General features: G+C 46.7%; 1 protein-coding gene across 4 annotated transcripts in view; it reads right to left on the bottom strand.

The window, feature by feature from the left end:
* The window catches only part of FBH1 (F-box DNA helicase 1), a 37,089-nt gene extending 23,037 nt beyond the window's left edge, over window positions 1-14,052 (bottom strand). For all 4 annotated transcript variants that reach the window (XM_055543479.1, XM_055543480.1, XM_055543478.1 and 1 more), the window contains exons 1-7: window positions 13,898-14,052; window positions 7,695-7,847; window positions 6,783-7,384; window positions 3,357-3,487; window positions 3,115-3,250; window positions 902-1,092; window positions 373-465 (exon numbers count right to left, since the gene is read on the bottom strand). In XM_055543479.1, coding sequence (XP_055399454.1) covers window positions 373-465; window positions 902-1,092; window positions 3,115-3,250; window positions 3,357-3,487; window positions 6,783-7,384; window positions 7,695-7,847; window position 13,898 — 1,307 coding nt within the window. In that variant the 5' untranslated portion in view covers window positions 13,899-14,052. The remainder of the gene's footprint in view (window positions 1-372; window positions 466-901; window positions 1,093-3,114; window positions 3,251-3,356; window positions 3,488-6,782; window positions 7,385-7,694; window positions 7,848-13,897) is intronic.
* Window positions 14,053-19,830: the final 5,778 nt, after the last annotated feature.

Below are 19,830 nucleotides of genomic sequence, written 5' to 3'. Positions count from 1 at the left end.
ATCGTAACTAAGGAGTAATCCTGCTCACTGCAGCTAGAGAAAAGCCTGTGCAGCAGTGAAGACCCAACAGAGCCAAAAATTTAAAAAATAAAATTATTTTTAAAGAAGAATGCTCTCTTCTTTAAGGAAAAGAGAAAAAGGAGAGGGTGGTCCTTTAGAGTGATAAAAACGTTCTAAAACTAGATTATGATGTTAGCTGAACACTCAGTAAATCTAAAAATTACTGAATTTAACAATTAAAATGGGTGATTTTTATGCAATGTAAACTATAACTCAATAAAGTGCTTAATACAAAACCCTTTTTCTCCTTAAGTGTGACAGTCACGAATCAAAGGGGCCAACACACCACAACACATCTACAGACGGACGTACCCCGGCCAGACCGACGGTTCCTCTTTGTCTCCTGAGGCCTGAGCACAGGAATTCTCCTGAAGATACAGGCAATAGAAAATGTTGTAGTGAATCCTAATAGGAAGAAAGGAGATTAGAGATTTTCATATTCAGTCATAACCTGTATATTATTTTTCCTCAGACTCCTAACTGTTGCTAAAAAAGAAAATATGTACCATTATTTTACAAAAAAAAAAAAAGAGAAGCGAAGGGCTTAAATATACCAAGAGCTGTAGTGTCTTTAGCTGCAATGTTGGAGGTAAGCAGCAGTGCGGGTAAGTATCTGGAGAGCATGTTCTGGGAGAGAGGCCTGGCTGCAGGGGCCAGAGAGACTGGCACATGCTCTCTGGGGAACAGGACGCAGCTGTGAGTGCGCACACGGCCCCAGGACGCTGCGTGACCAAACAGCGCCTCCTGTCCCCGGAGTGCGCTCGCTTGCTGGCACCGTCGCACTCTGGTCTCTCCGAGAACCCGGGGCACGGTGGGCGGGGGGCTCGCCTGGCGCCCTTACCGGTTGCTGATGCTGATCCCCTTCTCCCGCATGGCGTAGAGCAACACGGCGATGCAGTACAGGGTCTCAGTGACGTCCGGCACGGTCACAGTGGAGCTGGGCCGCCGCAGGCAGAAGAGCAGCTGCTGGATGTCGCTGACGCTGCTAGACAGGAGGACGATGGCCGCCACCAAGGCCCACACATTTACGCCCTGAGGAGGGAGGCGGGGGGGTGAGAGAGCAGACCCGAAACACAGTTGGTGAGAAGCACACGGGATGACAATGAGGAAAGTCAGGCTCAGGGTTCACGTGTCTCCTACAGACCCTCTGCAAGGAGGCCAACTTCCCAAATGACACTTGGGAAACAACAGGAACGTCTCCTCTTACTCTGGATTCCTTCCTTCTCATCACTTTTGGATCTGACTTCTCAGTTTCCGTTGACTGAATAATATTTATAAAGTCCCTAATATATAAGACCCTGCACAGAGGTAATCCATACTCTCTCCACCCAGGTCAGTGTGAGCTCTCAGGTCCAGACACTCAAGTCCAACACGCTTACTAATAAATGTGCCAAAAAGGGCGCATAAAAAGAAAACAGCAGTCTTTACAGAGAAATCAAGGCTGACAATTCAATGGCATGAAGATGTTAATTTACTATTGCCCTTCCCTGGTGGCTCAGTGGGAAGGAATCCACTTGCCAATGTAGGAGACACGGGTTTGATCCCTGATCCAGAAAGATCCCACATGCCGCAGAGCAGCTAAGCCTGTGTGCCACAACTGCTGAGCCTCTCCCCTGCAGCCTGTGAGCGGCAACTATTTAAGCCCACTCGCCCACGAGCCTGTGCGCCACAAGAGAAGCCACTGCAACGAGAGGCCTGAGCATCACAACTGGAGAGCAGCCCCTGCTTGCTGCAAATAAAGAAAGCCCGTGCAGCAGTGCAGACCCAGCACAGCCTAAAAAAATAAATTTTTAAAAAGAAATGCTAATCTACTCCTTACTTTACATTACGATTATTTAATAACTTATTAATGGAACTTCCCTGGTGGTCCAGTGGCTAAGACTCCGCACTCCCAATGGCAGGGGCCCGGGCTTGGTCCCTGATCAGGAACCAGATCCCCATGACGCAGCTAAGAGTTCACATACCACAACTAAAAGATCACACATACTGCAACTAAGACCCCATGCAGCCAAATAAATTTTGAAAACTTTTTAAAAAAAGAAAAGATAGGTAGAATTTTTTAAAATATTTATTAAATATTAAGTTTAATAAATAGTAAATAAATTATTCAAAGTGTATGATTATGGACACAGTATGTGCAATTTATTAATGTCTGAGAAAACGTACACTAACATGGATATATCAAAAATAGATACTACTATTCCTAACTCCTTGCAAGCCTCCCTGTTAAAAACACATCCACAAAAGGAAAGTTCTGCACATTGCTCACTACAACCATCCTGTGAAACAAACCTCACTCCACCATCGACAGCCACTTCACTAAAGGCAGAGAAATGCACAGGGCTAGATTTCCAACCTTCCACTGGTTGCAGAATAAGGCTGGGGTTGCACGCGGTTTCCAAGAGAACATTTAAGAAGAACCCTTGATCTAGATGACAATTCCAGAAGACGGAGTCAGGACACTGAGCACTATTTCCAGCATCTCATTAACTCACCATGTGTCAGTACAAAGCCTGTCATTTCTCTGGGCTTCCCTTGCGGCTCAGCTGGTAAAGAATCCAACTGCAATGCGTGAGACCTGGGTTCAATCCATGGGTTGGCAAGACGACCTGGGGAAGGGAAAGGCTACCCACTACAATATTCTGGCCTGGAGAATTCCATGGACTGTATAATCCATGGGGCTGCAAAGAGTTGGACATGACTGAGCGACTTTCACTTTCAGAAAACCCAAGTTGTCACCAATACAATGGGCTGCCTTGTAAAGAAACTCTTAAAATCAAAGTATTTGGAGGCTAGGTGACCATCCTCTGTTGAAACTGCTCAACAGAATAGAAAACTGGATGAAATGCTTTTTAAAACTCCTTCCAAATTAAAGAATCTGTGGCCATTTCTCTATGGGACCAATGACAAAGCTTAAGGCTTCAAAGCAGAGATTTAAGGAAGATTTTTAAAATAAATCTAAAACAACCTTCAGCCACACATGACCACCAAGACATTTTCTTCCAAAGAGGAAAGGCGCCGCCTCCCAGCCCTCCCCACAGCCTCTTCACGTACGGCAGGGGCAGCACAGAGGTCAGGGAGGTGTTGGCGCACGCAGGCCTCTGCCTCGGGGAGGAGGAGGTGATCCCTCAGACTCCACAACGCCTGTCCAGGGTCCACACTCGGGGAGCACTTCGTGGTGGCTGTGTAGCTGTTAAGACATTCACAGCAGTGTCCATGGGGAAATGATCCATTAAGTGCTGATTTCTCAGAAGGGACTTCAGAAACCCACTTCCTCCCACAGGACGGTGACTTACCGAATGAGGTTCAGCACACACAGGTCCGACTCCTTCTCTATGCCGTAGCTCGACAGGATGCCATCCACCTTGCTGACGGCTTGCTCTTCATTCATCAGGTATCGGTGGTACAGCTTTTTCCAAGGAATGAACTAGATAGTTTAAGAAATCCAAAACGACATGCAGGCAATGGCTATTAGAGACCAGGCTACAAATATAGACAGCTGTTTAGAAAACAACTATAGCTCACAACTCAACAGCTGGACAAAAGGGCAGAAACATCACACAGATTCTAGTCGAAAACGAGAAGGTGGGTCTCAGTTTCTTGGTTCCAACACCAACTTGTTACAGAATCTGGGGAGAGCTAGAGCTTCAGCTTTCCTGTCTGAAACAGTCTGGTGCCTGTTAAGACACTAATGACTCAGAGTTTCAACTCGGATTAAACAACATGAGAGCTGCAGCTATACTAACAGTAAACAAAACAGACTGTGAGTCAAAAATTTTAGGAGAGACAAAGAAGAGTATATAAGGATAAAAGCGTCAGTTCACCAAGGAGCTGTAACAATTATAAATACACATGTACCAAATATCAACATCCTAAATCTAGGAAGCACATACGGGCAGAACTGAAGAGAGAAACAGACAACAGGAGACTCTGATGCTCCACTTTCAAGAACGGATGGCACAAATAACACTAGACCAATTGAACCCAACTGACATATAAAGAACACTCTACCCAACCACAGCATACAATCTTCTCAAGTACACATAGAACGCTGTCCAGGATAGATCATGTATGTGGCCATGAAATAAGTTTTAATCCATTTTAAAAGACTGAAATTATTGAAAGTATGTTTTTCAATCACTACAGAATGAAACTGGAAATTAGCAGCAGAAAGAAAACTGGAAAACCCACAAATATGAGAAAATTAAACAACACATTTTCAAAGCAACCCATGGGTCCAAAGGGAAATCACAAAGAAATTAGAAAACACCTTGAGACAAATAAAAACAGAGGTACTAAAATGCATGGGATGAAATGCAAGCAATGCTGAGTTAAGTTTATAGCTATAAAAATTACATTAAAAAAGATCACAAATCAACAACCTAAATTTACACCTAAAGGAACTAGAAAAAGAACAAACTAAACCCAAAACTAGCAGAAGGAAGAAAATAAAAGAGATTATAGAGGAGAAATAAATGAAATAAAGAACAGAAAAATAGGAGAAAAAAATCAATAAAACTAATAAGAGGTTTTTTTTAAAAGATCAACAAAATTGACAACGATTAGATACATTATGGAAAAAAGGGAAGATTTAAATAACCAAAATCAGAAATGAAAGAGCAATGTTACAACTGATATCACAGAAATAAGAAGGGCTATAAGAATACTTCAAATAATTGCAGGTCAACCAACCAGACACTCTAGAGGAAATGAATAAATCCCTAGGAACACACAACCTACCAAGACCAAATCATGGAGAAACAAAATCTGAACAGATCAATAATGAGCCCACCAGGCTCCTCCATCCATGAGATTTTCCAGGCAAGACTACTGGAGTGGGTTGCCATTTCCTGGTCCAGGGGAATCTTCCCGACCCAGGGATCAAACCTGGATCAACTGCATTGCAGACGGGCTCTTTACCATCTGAGCCACCAGGGAAGCCCAATGAGTAAGGAGACTGGATCAATAATCAAGTCTCCCAAAAAGGAAGCATCCAGGACTAGACTGCTTCACTGAAAAATTCTACTGTACATTTAAAGAAGTAGTATCAATCCCCCTCAAATTCTTCAAAATAACTGAAGAGGAGGGAGCACCCCAGACTTATTCTGAGGCCAGCATAACCTTATACCAAAGGCAGACAAAGATACCACAAGAAATGAAAATGAGAGCTGTGACAAGGTCACTGAAAGTAACACCATCATGTCATTGCTGGTGATGATAAAAAGGGCATTGTTCTAACATTTCAAGATGTAAGAATAAGCTGTGATATCGTCCCAAAATCTTCTCAAGCAGAACGGCAGGAACCCTCACTTATCCCCATTTCCCACCAGAGACTTTAATCAAATGCCCAGAAATACTGACCCAAAATAAAGTTCACAACTAAAAACAGAAAGATATTTGTCTGAAGGTAGGAGACAAGACCCCCAAGCAAAATATGGAGCAAGAGCAATGAGAAATTTCCTCCAAAATCCTTTGGGCTTGGAAGAGAAATGTATTAACTCTTAACATATCCATCTTGCCCTCCATCTCCAAGGTTTTCAACTTCTCACTCGGTAAAGAATCTGCCTGCAATGTGGGAGACTTGGGTTCGATCCCTAGGTTGGGAAGATCCCCTGGAGCAGGGCATGGCAACCCACTCCAGTATCCTTGCCTGGAGAATCCCATGAACAGAGGAGTCTGGTGGGTTACATCCGTGGGGTCACAAAAAGTTGGATGAAACTGAGTGACTAAACACACACATTTGAAGAATGGGTTAAACTCTGCTGCTGCTGCTGCTAAGTCACTTCAGTCGTGTCTGACTCTGCGCGACCCCATAGACGGCAGCCCACCAGGCTCCGCCGTCCCTGGGATTCTCCAGGCAAGAACACTGGAGTGGGTTGCCACTGCCTTCTCCGGGTTAAACTCTACCTCTGGCTTATTCCCAATGGCTGGTCTAAGGGACACACGAGCTAAGCAGAACATTCTCCTAGCCCTCCCCGAGACCTGAACCTGAGAAGTATAATGACACAACAAACGGAAGCACGGGCTGTGGGCTAACGGTACCAGGAAATCCTTTCTGAGAGTGTGGGTTGCCCCTGTGTCATTCTCAGAAGGTACTCCTGTGACTACATGCAACACTCATTTAGCAATCACCTCCTATTAATACGTGTAAACTACTGTGAGACACAGTGGAACATACAGTGGAGAATGCACAAACAGGACAGCCAGCCCTCCAGCAGTGCTCTAATGTTAAATAAAGGAGGAAAGCTCTCTAAGATCATAGCAGAACATCATAGGCTTGAATAGAGGTATAAATCACTATAATAGCGTAAGGAAGAAAGAGGGTGCCTTTTGTGGGAAGAGGAGTTACTTGGAGTGCAGCCCGGAAGAGGTGAGATGTCAACCGAGATATGAGGGGTTCTTTGGACTGGTCAGCTGTGGGGTGCAGATTAGATCCACATAAGGGCAGTACCACACAGTCCCCAGCTGAGAGGCAGCACATCGCATGCTGTGGACAGAATACCAGAGTGGACTGGAGAGAAGTCAGCAGTGAGCCTGGAATAAATAATAAGGTGGGACACACACGGAAGGTCTCAGGTGCCTCCAGGGGTTGGGATTTGATTCTAGAGGACAACGGACACTAACATTTCTGAAGAAATGCCATCATCAGGAGGACGCGTTAAGTGAGGCGAATCCGTGAAGATTTAGAGCAAACATCAGAGAACGAAGAGCGCGTTCCATACCAGCGGATCACTGATGACCTCCCTCCAGAGGCGGCACACCAAGCTCAGGTTCCAGTAGAGGTCTTCCACGGGCAGGAAAGCAAAGATGTGCCTCAGGACCTCGCTGGGCAGGCTGCAGATGTGGCTCAGGGGCTCCTGGCAGGGCAAGGTCCCAAGGAGCCCATAGTGAGAGTCAGGCACAGGGTCTGGACCAATGTCCTCCGCCTCCTGGCCGGGTTCTCCAGGCTGCACAGTGAGCTGCCCCACCCCGACCTCTGCTTCTGGCCTGGCTTCCCTGGGCCGTGTGCATAATGGGGACGAGTGATGCCATGGGGTCTTCTTAGACACCCCATCCCACGGACTGGTCCCTGGGGCCGGATTCCTCTCATCCTCTAAGGACCGAGACCGCTTCCTTGCAGGCAAAGTGGACCCTGACGAGTGCAGCCTGGCTTCTCCGTCTCCCCCTGGAGGCAGGGCACAGGGGCTCCCTGCCGCGAAGATCGTTTCATCCTCTGAGTCCTCAGAGCTGCCCTGGCCCACAGAATTGCTTTTGGCCATGTCATTGGTGCACTGCTGCTGGCCAGCGAGGAAGAAGTCAAGGCTGTATCTCAGGCATCCTCGACCTAGACAGAGAACCCACAAAGAACACATGAGAAATGAGGAATGACTGACGACCCTTCGCTGACCTGAATGAGACAAACTAATTTTCAATTAACTATTTTAATACGGGAAAGAGACAAGGATATATTTATTGGTCTAGTGATTACATATAAAGCTTAATACAAAAAATATTTATATCAGGCTCTATCATATGGTCAGACTATTTCAACAGGACTGTAAGATCACAGTAACAACATTTACAAATACTGAGATACTCAAAGGCCACACACACTATAGATTCTGAAACACAGGGTATTTGGGGGAAAGACATACCCCTGGCCCCTCTTTTGGTTCTGGGTCTAGGATAGAGACCGTGGTTCGGGTCTCTGCTTGTCCATCTTTGAAAGGACTGGGACGCAGCCAAGTGACTCCGAGCGAGATGTTGGCACTCAATGGCTGTAAGATGCTTCCGCTTAAACCGTCTCACTGTTTTGTACCAAAGGGCAGAAGAAATGGGACTCTTGTTAGTTATCACAAATTCTACAAGCTAGTCAGCAAATTAAACTTAATTTTTAGGAATCTGGTGACTGTGGACCACCCGAGCCAGCCCTTTCCATCTTTTCTACTTTCCCATCAATTTTCAGTATCTCATAGTTTCTTAATATCTCCTCCTCAGGATTTTTGAATCCTAAAATAACCTTCTTTTTCGCCTATCATGCTTTCTAGAAGCCCTGATCATGAAATGCTCATTCGAAAAGTTGCCACTATTGCCCAAACGGAGATCTGTCATCTTTTGCTGACTTTACCCAGGCCCTTTATATTCCCATATTAATCATAAATATTTTAAGAGCTGGCTGTAGCTTTTTAAAAATAAACTCAGACATTGTCCCCTGAATACACCAGCTTCCCCAAATGGCAGAAGCAGAAGGCACCAAGGGGACAGTCCCTGCGGGCTCCCCAAGGGGCAGCTCACCCCTGTGCACCTCCGCCCACCCCCGACCCCCCGAGCGCCCCAACGCTCAGCACTGGTGTGAGAGGATGGCAGCAAGGCCCCCGAGAGGAAAAGAATCGAGACCACTCTTCAGCATCTTCATGGGACGAGGTTTCATATTCCCCCTCAGCAACACAACGGCAACTGTGACCAGAGTTCTGTCTTGAGAGTACTGACATATTTATGTTTATATCAGGCATTTTCTGCCAGGTAAATATTTTCCATATTTAGCTGATGCTCTTCCTGTTTCTGCATATCATCGCATTTACGATCTAACCCCTCCGATATCACTAAATACAATAGTTTCACTACTGTAAAAAAGAATAGTTACGTTTTAAAAAAACAGTAAGAGAGGAGAACAACACATGCAAGAGAATTAAAGTGACCCTTTACAGATGGCCCACAGAAACCACTTCCTGCCAGCACCATACTGCCAGAGGTCCTAAAAACATTCTAGAGTAAACTGCAACATCCCGTGTTAGAATCCACTCAACATTTCCTGTAACCCTGAAAACATCTAAAACCAAGACACTAATACGTGTATCTGGTATAATTTATATTAATCAATAACCCACCCCCCTCAGCCCATAGCTTCTTCAGAAATGATGCTTCAAAATTTCAATTCATTTTTTGAAGGTTTAACAGAAGTGTATGGATGTAAGAGTTGGACTGTGAAGAAGGCTGAGGGCCGAAGAATTGATGCTTTTGAACTGTGGTGTTGGAGAAGACTCTTGAGAGTCCCTTGGAGTGCAAGGAGATGCAACCAGTCCATTCTGAAGGAGATCAGCCCTGGGATTTCTTTGGAAGGAATGATGCTAAAGCTGAAACTCCAGTACTTTGGCCACCTCATGCAAAGAGTTGACTTTTTGGAAAAGACTCTGATGCTGGGAGGGATTCGGGGCAGGAGGAGAAGGGGACGACAGAGGATGGGATGGCTGGATGGCATCACTGACTCGATGGACGTGAGTCTCGGTGAACTCCAGGAGTTGGTGATGGACAGGGAGGCCTGGCGTGCTGCAATTCATGGGGTTGCAAAGAGTTGGACACAACTGAGCGACTGAACTGAACTGAACAGAACAGAAGTTTTAAAAAAACTTCATGGATATTTCAAGACTTATAGAAAATTATTTCTCCACACAAAAATAGCTCTACAAGGCCCTCTGAAAGTATGCTAGAGAGACCTTTTAACTACCTGAATTCAGAGTTACTTAGCTTCTTGAAGGCTCAGGGGTGCTATAATGATTAAATGAGAAAACACACCCCCAAAGACTTGTCAAACTATAAAACCCGACACAAATTCACCCATCTGCTTATTCTCTTGAACAAAGCTTAGATGTGATTGCATAAAACATTGACTTGGTGTCAATTTCAGGTGACCCTGGAATGGTTAGGGTGGGCATGACCTCGGTAACAAGCAGATCCAAAAACACAGTGGCCGCAGGACTCCAGCAAGTTTCTCTGTCCTGTAGCTGTTTCAGGTGACTGTGTGGGAGCCGGGGCCCCTGCCACCGTCTCGGGGGTTAGCAAGGCATCTGAGGCCGTGTGATGCGCTCAGATGTGGAGCGGGGAGGCTTCCTCTATGCAATCACTCACAGTCGAGTCACAGTGAGGACCCTGAGAAGCTGACACACAGAGTTCACACCACAGTCACACGGTTCCAACCAGACAGACGGAAGCACCTAGTGACACCCACAGGAAGGCTGACACAGCCCATCAGCTCAGAATCACACGTGGACCATGCCATTACGAACCTCTTAAAAGATGCTATGTTCTAACAGCATCAATGTTCTTGTGAAATTATTTAAAATTACTATAGTAAAATTCTAATCAGCTTCTAGCTTTGTTAATATATTTTAAAATCAGCAGCTTAAACCTAACTTTACCAGAATAAGGATGCTCAAATGCTACCCCTTCCTTCTCTGAGTCCCCAGACCTCGTGAGGTCCCCTCCTCCAAACAGCAGGTGTTCTCTGCATGGCACTCTAAGCGCACTTATTAGAAGATGCTCGTGATTCTTCAGGAAGCAGCTAAAGTGCACTGTGATGCATTAAGAGGGATGGAGGGACATGACACTTGCTGGTGGGCTTTCCAAACTACGCGAGGCCCCAGAAGGGTCCAGCAGAATCGTCTCCAGGCGGCAGTGGGCACCTGTGCCTCTAGAGCTGACCACAGTGTCATATCCCTTATGTCACGACAGGAAAACACTGGGAAGGCAGGAAAACCATTTGTCAAACAAGATTTTGCCCATCCCGTGCTGCTATTCCTGTGACGGCTCTCTTATAGCGAGACGTCTCATAGGTCCTCCACTGCTAGGCCCCCGTTTCTAGAGTCGCCCTCCCCCCACCCCACTCTGCTTGGCAGACCACTGGCACTGCAAGTGCGGGTCCCAGTCCTTGTGTCTGACTCCCAAGTGGTGAGTACCTGGAGCCCTCTGCCAATCACTGTGCTCTTCACCCTGATGACTGTCATCACCCCACTGCACCCCCAGGTCAAGCGCAAAGCCGAAGACTAGATTCTCCTCAGCCCCCTGGCTTCCTCTCTTGGCATCTCTGGGGTCACATGCTACTTGAGACACTGCAGATTTAAAAATGAATGATTTCACCTGTCCACAAGGTAGCTCTCAACACACACACAAGTTACTATACGTAAGGCATGACAGGTGCTACACAAACGCACTTATGAAATGCTACGGGAGTAAAGACAAGTGACCAGTTAGGAATGATGAAAAAGGCTTTATGAAGAGATCAGCCTCACAAGGTGAGCAGGATCCAGGAACACAAAAGAAATGCATGGCAGTGGAGTGGTGGAAGTCGGGTTTCATCACACCGAGAGGCTCAGGAGGATGAAAAGGGAATCTGCAAACACAGAGTACAAAGGCCCTCAAGTATAATGCTAATGAACTTGGACTTTATCTTAGAGGGATTCAGAGAATTATCTCACTTTTCTAAGCAGGGTCAATGTCTGGTCAAATTTACACCTTAGAATGGGAACTCTGGAGGCAGGCAGAGGATGAGTAAACTCGCAGACTGTCACAGAAACAAGGCAGAAAGTCACTTTACTAACAGAGGCAAGAGTTGGTCAAGGACTGAGGGCAGCGGTGGCAAAAACAGGGAGAAGGGGAAAGTGAAGACCAACACTGGAGAGATCAGAAGAGAAAAAACAACAAAGGCAACTGACATTGCTAGCCAGATCTCAGTCATAACAGCATTAACCACATTGAGGAGTAAAGAAGTAATCGTGCTTGCATTTTAATCACTTCTTCCAGGAGTCAAGGGAGAATGAAAGTTTTCAGTTTCGAAAATGCTTGCTTGTTTTGTTTTCAAATTATCTGTCGAGTGACAGGTTAAGCTCCAGGGGGTATTTTGAAATAGGAAACTAGCCCTCAAAACATCTGTAAGTGACAGCTGGAGACAGAAGATTGGAGGTGCCTTGTTGAGATGCTCCAAGAGCAGACGATTCCACAGACCAATGAAAACAGAACTCACAATCTTTAAATACAATCAGCTTAGGAAGGACAGAGGGGGACAATAAGCAGAGAGAGAGAGGATGACAACAAATCTGAAATCAGAGCTCTAAGTCTATGAACAAGAGTCTAGTGTTTGCACACTCAGAGGCCACAAAACATGTCAACCCATCAGGACACGCTCTGATGACAACTGTGGAATGCAACAGAACCACAAAAAAATCAGAGAGGAAAAGGAAAGAGGATAGCCAAGGAGCAGTGATGCCAAGGTAAGCCACTGGAGAAACGAATTACTACAGGGCACACCACAATTTCCACACACCTGCACAAAAGGGACAAGCAGACAAATGGGGAAACCAGTAAGACCCCAGAACATCTACTTCCGCAAGCATACTGTCAAGACCTGTCCCCTGAACAGCAAGCTTTCGCTCTAGACAATCTCAGGTGCTGTGAACAGATCCACATACACTGTCCTCTAGTTGTTGAAAGGGGGATACAGGCCAAAATAAGTTCCTAAAGAAGACAGAAGCGGGGCTTCTCTAGTGGTCCTGTGGCTGAGACACCACACTCCCAATGCAGAGGTCGGGTTCGATCCCTGGTCAGGGCACTAGATCCTGCATGCTACAACGAAGACCTGGTGCAGCCAAATTAATAAATAAAATACTCTTTTTTTTTTTTTAAAAAAAAAAAGAAGACTACAGGAGGAGAACTGCCTGTGAGACACCAGTTAAATAACCAATCATCTGAATTTAAAATATTCTGTCCTATACTGCAAATATGTGTTTTGATTTTAAAAGCAAGGAAACTGGAGGCTTAACCCAAGAAAAGGTGGAAACTCAAAGTGAAGTGAAAGTTGCTCAGCCATGTCCGGCTCTTTGTGACCTCATGGACTATACAGTCCATGGAATTCTCCAGGCCAGAACACTGGAGTGGGTAGCCTTTCCCTTCTCCAGGGAGTCAACTGGTAATAAGGATGGAGCGGGTGGTGGCAGGGGAAGGTTAGCAGTAAAAAGTGTGTGGAGCTACCAGATAACGCAACTTCAAGCACTTGCACCAATACCAACGGCTGCAGTAAGAATAACCCCTGGCATTTCCTAAAACTTAGTGAACCTTAAAGAACTTTCATGCCTTCCTTTTTTTTTTTTTTTAATTGAACTGGTGAGACAGAAGGGAACAATAACTTTGGTAAAGCTGATACCGGACCTGATTCTGTCTCCAAGGACTATTCTTACTATTCAGTTAATCAAATTCAATCCACTCATGAGCAAAATGAGCTTGCTTTCATGTCAGAGATCTTTTTTCATTTTATCTTCCTTATTTGAGCAGATACCAGGTACGAGCAGGCCCTCACTGGCAGCTACCATCCTTCCTTCCAGAGATCTTTACCCTCCCGTGGGAAAATCTCTAACTTCTTCAGGCCTCAATTTCCCCACCTGCCATGAGTGGGTTACCATGAGGCCTTACAGGCTTGTTTGCGGATGAGGTAACTAACGTAAAGTATTTTGTAAACCACAGTGCAATACAAGATGCAAAGTATAACGATTTCCAGGCCTGAAGAGCAGAGCTGCTCCCACTTTCCCTCGGAAGGAACAGAAAACACCAGGAGGGTTAAACGACGAGCACCTCGGAAGATCAGGTAGAGAAGTCAACACCGACCCTCACGTCTGCCACCACCCCGCACAGCTTGCTCAGAACTCACAGACTCTGCACCAGCTCCAGCCCCCCCTACATTACCCCAGTTTTCCCAATATTCAGGTTAGGGGGAGGGCAACTGCAAATGCAAAAGGCAAAAGAATGCCACAAAATGACTCGCCCAAGGTCAAAACAGCTGAGCAGCAGGAAATGTTGGCTGCCCACGGCCGAGGCCACGTTCCGGCGACGGCCGAGGCCACGTTCCGGCGACGCCCACATCACCGACAGCGCCCCGGCCTACCGCTCTCTCATCCGCCTTGGCCCCAGCCCGCGCTCCACCACCCCGCAGGACCATACCTCGCAGAGACCAGACCCGCTAAAGACCCCAGAGACTCAACGTCCACGCGACCGGGCCCGTCCGCGCCCCCACCACGCCGGCGGCCTCACTCACTATGGCGATCCGCATCGGGGCTCCCGCCGCCGCCGCCTCAGGTCCCGGGCCACCCGGGCTCCGGGTCGCGGCTTCCCGGGGCAGTGGGAGCCCCTGCAGGCCGTGGACTTCCTCCACCAGCTCCGCCGCCGCCGCAGAGCCGCGAAGAGCCCGCCGCCGACGCTGACGGAATGCATCCCCGACCAATTGAAGCACGCAAGAGGAAGGGTGCACTTGACGGACTGCTGCGGCGGCCAATCGGAACGCTCAACCGCGCTACCGCTAGCAGGCCCCGCCCCCTCTGCGCTTCCGCCAGGGCGGAAGAGGCGAGCAGTAACTTTCCCAGAGTTCCTCCGAGCTCAGGGACTCACGGAGGGGCCGCGGCCGGCGCGATGGGCGGGGCCAAGAGTATGGGCGGGACCGGCCGCGGAGGGCGGGGCCACAGGCGGGGCCGCACAGGCCCCACCCGGTCCTCTCGGGCTCGCGCAGCCTGTGACACGACCTGAGGTGGTGGTACCTGGGGTTCACCTAATCTTTCTCCTCAAAGTGAAACCATTGCGGGCGGTAGTCTCCGCGCGTGCGTTCGCTGCGGCCCGTGGGTCGCGTGGTCAGCTCGGAACCTGAGGGTGTGGGGGAAGGTCGGGGCGTCTGGGAAAGGGTCCTGGCAGGCAGGGTGGAGGAGGATCGCGAGGCCGGGCCGGGGGAGGGTCGCCAAGCGTTCCCGCCGGACCCGAGCCCGTGGCCGTGACCGCGCTCCGGGTTCTGCGGCGGCTGTGCTGGTTGGTGCTGGATGAGAGGAGCTGCACGCGGCTGGGCGCGCGGGCTGCGCGGGGCCTGCCGGAGATACCCTCCTGCACACGCTACGCGCCACAGCCGCTGGGACATCTTGGCCTATCTGGGACCTGGACATCGAAGCCGTTCACCAGGACTACAAGCGGGCTCTCTCTGCACGAGGCTGCCTCCATGGGACACCCGGACTGCGTGCGGTACCTGCTGGCCCGGGGGGCCGCCGTCGACTGCTTGGAAGGCCGACTGGTAAGTGGCGGGCCTTGCAGAGAGACCCCCACCCTTTCCTGCCGATCTTAGATTCCCACGCTTGGTCAGTCTCCACACCATAGCCTCTCAGGCTTCCCCTACAGAACATCATTGCTGTCCTTGTGGGGTTAACTGCTCCAGCCTTCTGTTTCAGACTGCCTCCCATGATAGAGCAGAGAGCTGTAATGAACATGTTCAGATCCCCTGGAGAAGGAAATGGCAACCCACTTCAGTATTCTTGCCTGGAGAATTCCATGGACAGAGGAGCCTGGCAGGCTACAGTGCATGGGGTCTCAGATTTGGACACTACTGAGCGACTATCACTCATTCACTCACTGCCTATAGCAAGGGTCCCAGGTGTGATGTTTTTCTGGAAACATCTCGCTAAATGATTATTGCACAGATGACATTGTTCTAATTTTCTGTTTTGAAATTCCTAGTTATAGCTTATCAGAAATTTGCAAAGACAGCCGGGAAGTCCCATGCACCTTTTCCCCATCTTGCCCCAAAGTTAATGAATTACAACTAGAGTACAGTCACAAGAAGAAACTGACACTGCTATGACGTTGCTACTATCAGGGCCCTTACTCCCATTGCACAGGTACATAGATGAGCACAGGTGTGTGGGGTCCTCTGTGTAGTTTTATCACATGACCTCCACAGTCGCCATGCTCACCTATAACCATTATACAAAGCAATTGCATTCTGTTATTAATAGATGCACACAATCTAGTACTGACTGTCCACCTCCGTAGACATTTGAACACCTGAAGATTCATACCATGATAAAGTTCCTGAATGAATCCACAAGGGATTCCTGATCTTACATAAACAAGAAAAACATCAGAAAGATACAGCTAAGTAAAGATACAGTTAAGTAAAGTGCATCTTGCCCACTGGCATGGGGGAATACGCCTGCTTACGTTTTGAGGTTTGGGCTTTGGCTGTGACTGAGCCCAAGACATTTTCTTCTGCTGGTCCAAAGATAGTGGAGGCGTATTACCTTTTTTAAAAACAGTTCTGTGGATAAAGAAACAGCCTCCCCAAACAACCATCAGAAGGGCAAGTCTCATTTGACTGTGTGCTTAGGAAGTGCAGTTACAGCAAGACATTTTGCCCGTTCTCACCTTACTGGCTTTCTCATGTCCCTTCTACCCTGGATTCATTCTCTCTGTAAAGCACTTCTTCAAGATTCTAGCCTTCATGCATCTTGGTTTCTCGTTTTTGATTTTTCGTTCACTCTCATTACTACATTACCAAAACTAAAAAAAGCAAAACATTTTAAATACAGCAGTGTGTACATGACTGTCTCAAACTCACTAGCTATCCCAACAAGGACCTACTGTATAGCACAGGGAATTCTGCTCAATGTTATGTGGCAGCCTGGATAGGAGAGGGGTTTGGGGGAGAATTGTTGTTCAGTTGCTCATGTCCAACTCTGTGTGATCCCATGGACTGCAGCATGCCAGGCTTCCCTATCCTTCACCATCTCCTGGAACTTGCTTAAACTCATGTCCATGGAGTCAGTGAAGCCATGCAACCATCTCATTTTCTGTCATCCCCTTTTCCTCCTGCTTTCATTCTTTCCCAGCATCAGGGTCTTTTCCAGTGAGTCAGCTCTTCACATCAGGTGGCCAGAGTATTGGAGCTTCATTGTCAGTCCTTCCAATGAATATCAAGGGGTAATTTCCTTTAGGATTGACTGGTTTGATCTCCTGACTGTCCAAGAGATTCTCAAGAGTCTTCTCCAAGGGGGAGAATGGATACATGTATTATATCTATAGCTGAGTCTCTTTACCGTTCACCTGAAACTATCACAACATTGTTAATCGGCTATACCCCAATAAAAAGTAAAAAATTAAAGAAACAAAAAAATGAAATAGTGTTGGTAGTTAATACCAAAGCACTCCTGTTTAGCCAAAGGCATGGTTTTTGCAGTAGTCATGTATGGATGTGAGAGTTGGACCATAAAGAAGAGCTGAGAGCTGAAGAATTGATGCTTTTGAACTGTGGTGTTCAAAAGAGAAGACTCTTGAGAGTCCCTTGGACTGCAAGGAGATCAAACCAGTCAATCTTAAAGGAAATCAGTCCTGAATATTCAGGACTGAAAATCAGTCCTGAAAGGACTGATGCTGAAGCTGAAGCTCCAATACTTTGGCCACCTGATGTGAAGAACTGACTCATTAGAAAAGACCCTGATGCTGGGAAGGATTGAAGGGAGGAGGAGAAGGGGACTTCAGAATGAGATGGTTGGATGACATCACCAACTCGATGGACATGAGTTTGAGCAAGCTCCAGGAGTTAGTGATGGACAGGGAAGCCTGGTTTGCTGCAGTCCATAGGGTCACAAAGAGTCAGACACGACTGAATGACTAAACTGAACTGATTTTCCAGTAGTCATGTATGGATGTGAGAGTTGGACCGTAACGAAGGCTGAGCACCAGAGAACTGATGCTTTTGAGCTGTGGTGCTGGTGAAGACTCTTGAGAGTCCCTTGGACTGCAAGGAGATCTAACCAGTCAATCCTAAAGGAAATCAATCCTGAATATTCACTGGAAGGACTGATGCTGAAGCTGAACCTCCAATATTTTGGCCACCTGATGCAAAGAGCCAACTTAATAGAAAAGACCCTGATGCTGGGAAAGATTGAAGGCAGGAGGAGAAGGGGATGACAGAGGACTAGATGGTTGGATGGCATCATCAACTCAATGGACATGGGTTTGAGCAAGCTCTGGGAGATGGTGAAGGACAGGGAAGCCTGGTGTGCTGCAGTCCATGGGGTCACACAGACTTGGAGAAGACTGACCCCCTGAACGACAACAACAACACATAAAACAGATAACCAACGAGGACCTATTGTGTATCACAGAGAGCTCTACTCAGTTTTATATAATAACCTATATGGGAAAAGAATCTGAAAAGAAGGGAGGTATGTATGTATATAGAACTGATTGACTTTGCTAGACACCTGAAACTAACACAACACTGTGAGTCAAATATACTTCAATGAAATTTTTCAAAAAATTGTTTCCTGCTGGAACAAGGCTTTATATCTCTTTAGAACAAATCTCTCCAACTCCTAATAAGTATCTCAGATTCTAAGGGGTCATGCCTATGACTTCCTTCCATTAAATTTGCAGTTTCCTAAAGTACCTTTATTCAGTCCAATGGGTCATGAGCATTGAGGGGCCCAATGACAACCAGTAACAACCCACGAGAGAGAAGAAGCCACATTTTGTTGGTTTTTGAATCTCTAGCATCCAGCACAGAGACTAGACTCTGGACTTGGTTGGTTTTAGGTGTGCAGCTTCTGAAGGACATGATACTCACTGAATAGCTGAGGTGGGGGAATATGATACACAGAGTATTTTAAGAAGATAGATTTTTCTAGACTTTTCAGACTAGGTGGGTAACGAATGAAAACCTCCTAACTAGGAACATTCCCTCCACCTCTTGAATCTATTTAAAATAAAGGAGGACACACTAAAAAGAAAAACTAATGGACATGGAGCAGAACACTGTGAAGACCTCCCCATGGCACCTGCCTCTTGTTTGTAGAAAAGCTTTAGCCTCTGAGGCTTTGCCCAAGTCCCAAAGAGCAAACGTAATCAGAGAAGTGAGAAAAAGCTGAAATAAATGAACAGTCCAAGACAAAATAACAATAGTTAAAACATCAAAGTCAGCTCCTCCTCAAGGGCTGTAGATAACATTCTGAGCCATATCCTGGAGTTCTGCAGATACTGAAACCCCCACCAGGTGGAAGAAGTTAACCGGCATGCTGACTATACCTATGTAGACCCCAGACCAGTTGAAACCTAATGGTTGATGATACTGACTCCTAAAACCACCCACTTAGTTCACCACCAACCAATCCAGAAGGATGTACACCAGCTATCAGGCATCTCACACCCTCACCCCTAACGGTGCCTTTAGAAACCCTTCCCTGAATTTGGGGGAGAATGGATGCATGTATATGTGTGGCTGAGTCACTCTGCTATGCACCTGAAACTCAACACATTGTTCGTTGGCTATGCTCCAATAATACACGTTTTTTAAAAAAATAATTTTTGTCCTTAGGAAACCTAAGCCACATATTTTTCTTTTTCTAGTTTACCAAGAAATGCATTCATTTTTTCCAAAGTCAGTTTAGATGTTTTTGTGAAGGTATATTTTAGATGTGATTAGTATTTAAAGCAGTAACTTTGAATAAAACTGATTACCCCCTGTAATGTCCATGGGCCTCATCCAATCAGCTGAAGACTGCAAGCTCAAATACTGACGTTCCTCAAAGTGGAAGGATGTTTTCAAATTGTGCTAGAGAAGACGCTTGAGAGTCCTTTGGACTGCAAGGAGATCAAACCAGTCAATCCAAAAGGAGATCAACCCTGAATATTCATTGGAAGGACTGATACTGAAACAAGCTCCAATATTTGGGCCACCTGATGCAAAGAGCGATTGCTCGGAAAAGACCCTAATGCTGGGAAGGATTGAAGGCAGGAGGAGAAAGGGGCAGCACAGGACAAGATGCTTGGATGGTGTCACTAACTCAGTGGACATGAATTTGAGCTAACTCCAAAAGACAGTGGAGGACAGAGGAGCCCTGAAGACTGCAGTCCATGGGGTCACAAAGAGTGGAACACAACTTAGTGACTGAACAGCAACCGAAAAGTAGAAGGAGTTCAAGTCTGAAGCATAGAAACCCTGGCTGAGTTTCCAGACTATTGTTCTGGGGATTCAGATTCAAGACTGCAACATCAACTCTTCCCTGAATCTCCAGTCTGCTGGCTCACTCTACAGATTTCAGGTCTCCTGACAGATGGATAAATAGCGAATCCCCTACTGTCTTTATTCCCCCTCTGGAGAACCTTAAAAATTCTACTGTATTCTAGCAGTGTGGTTCTAGTTATGTTTCACTATAT

This window comes from Bubalus kerabau, chromosome 13 (assembly GCF_029407905.1).
Source record: "Bubalus kerabau isolate K-KA32 ecotype Philippines breed swamp buffalo chromosome 13, PCC_UOA_SB_1v2, whole genome shotgun sequence".
NCBI lineage: Eukaryota > Metazoa > Chordata > Mammalia > Artiodactyla > Bovidae > Bubalus > Bubalus kerabau.
Note: the sequence above shows the minus strand (reverse complement) of the source record. Positions and strands in the feature narration are given on the sequence as shown.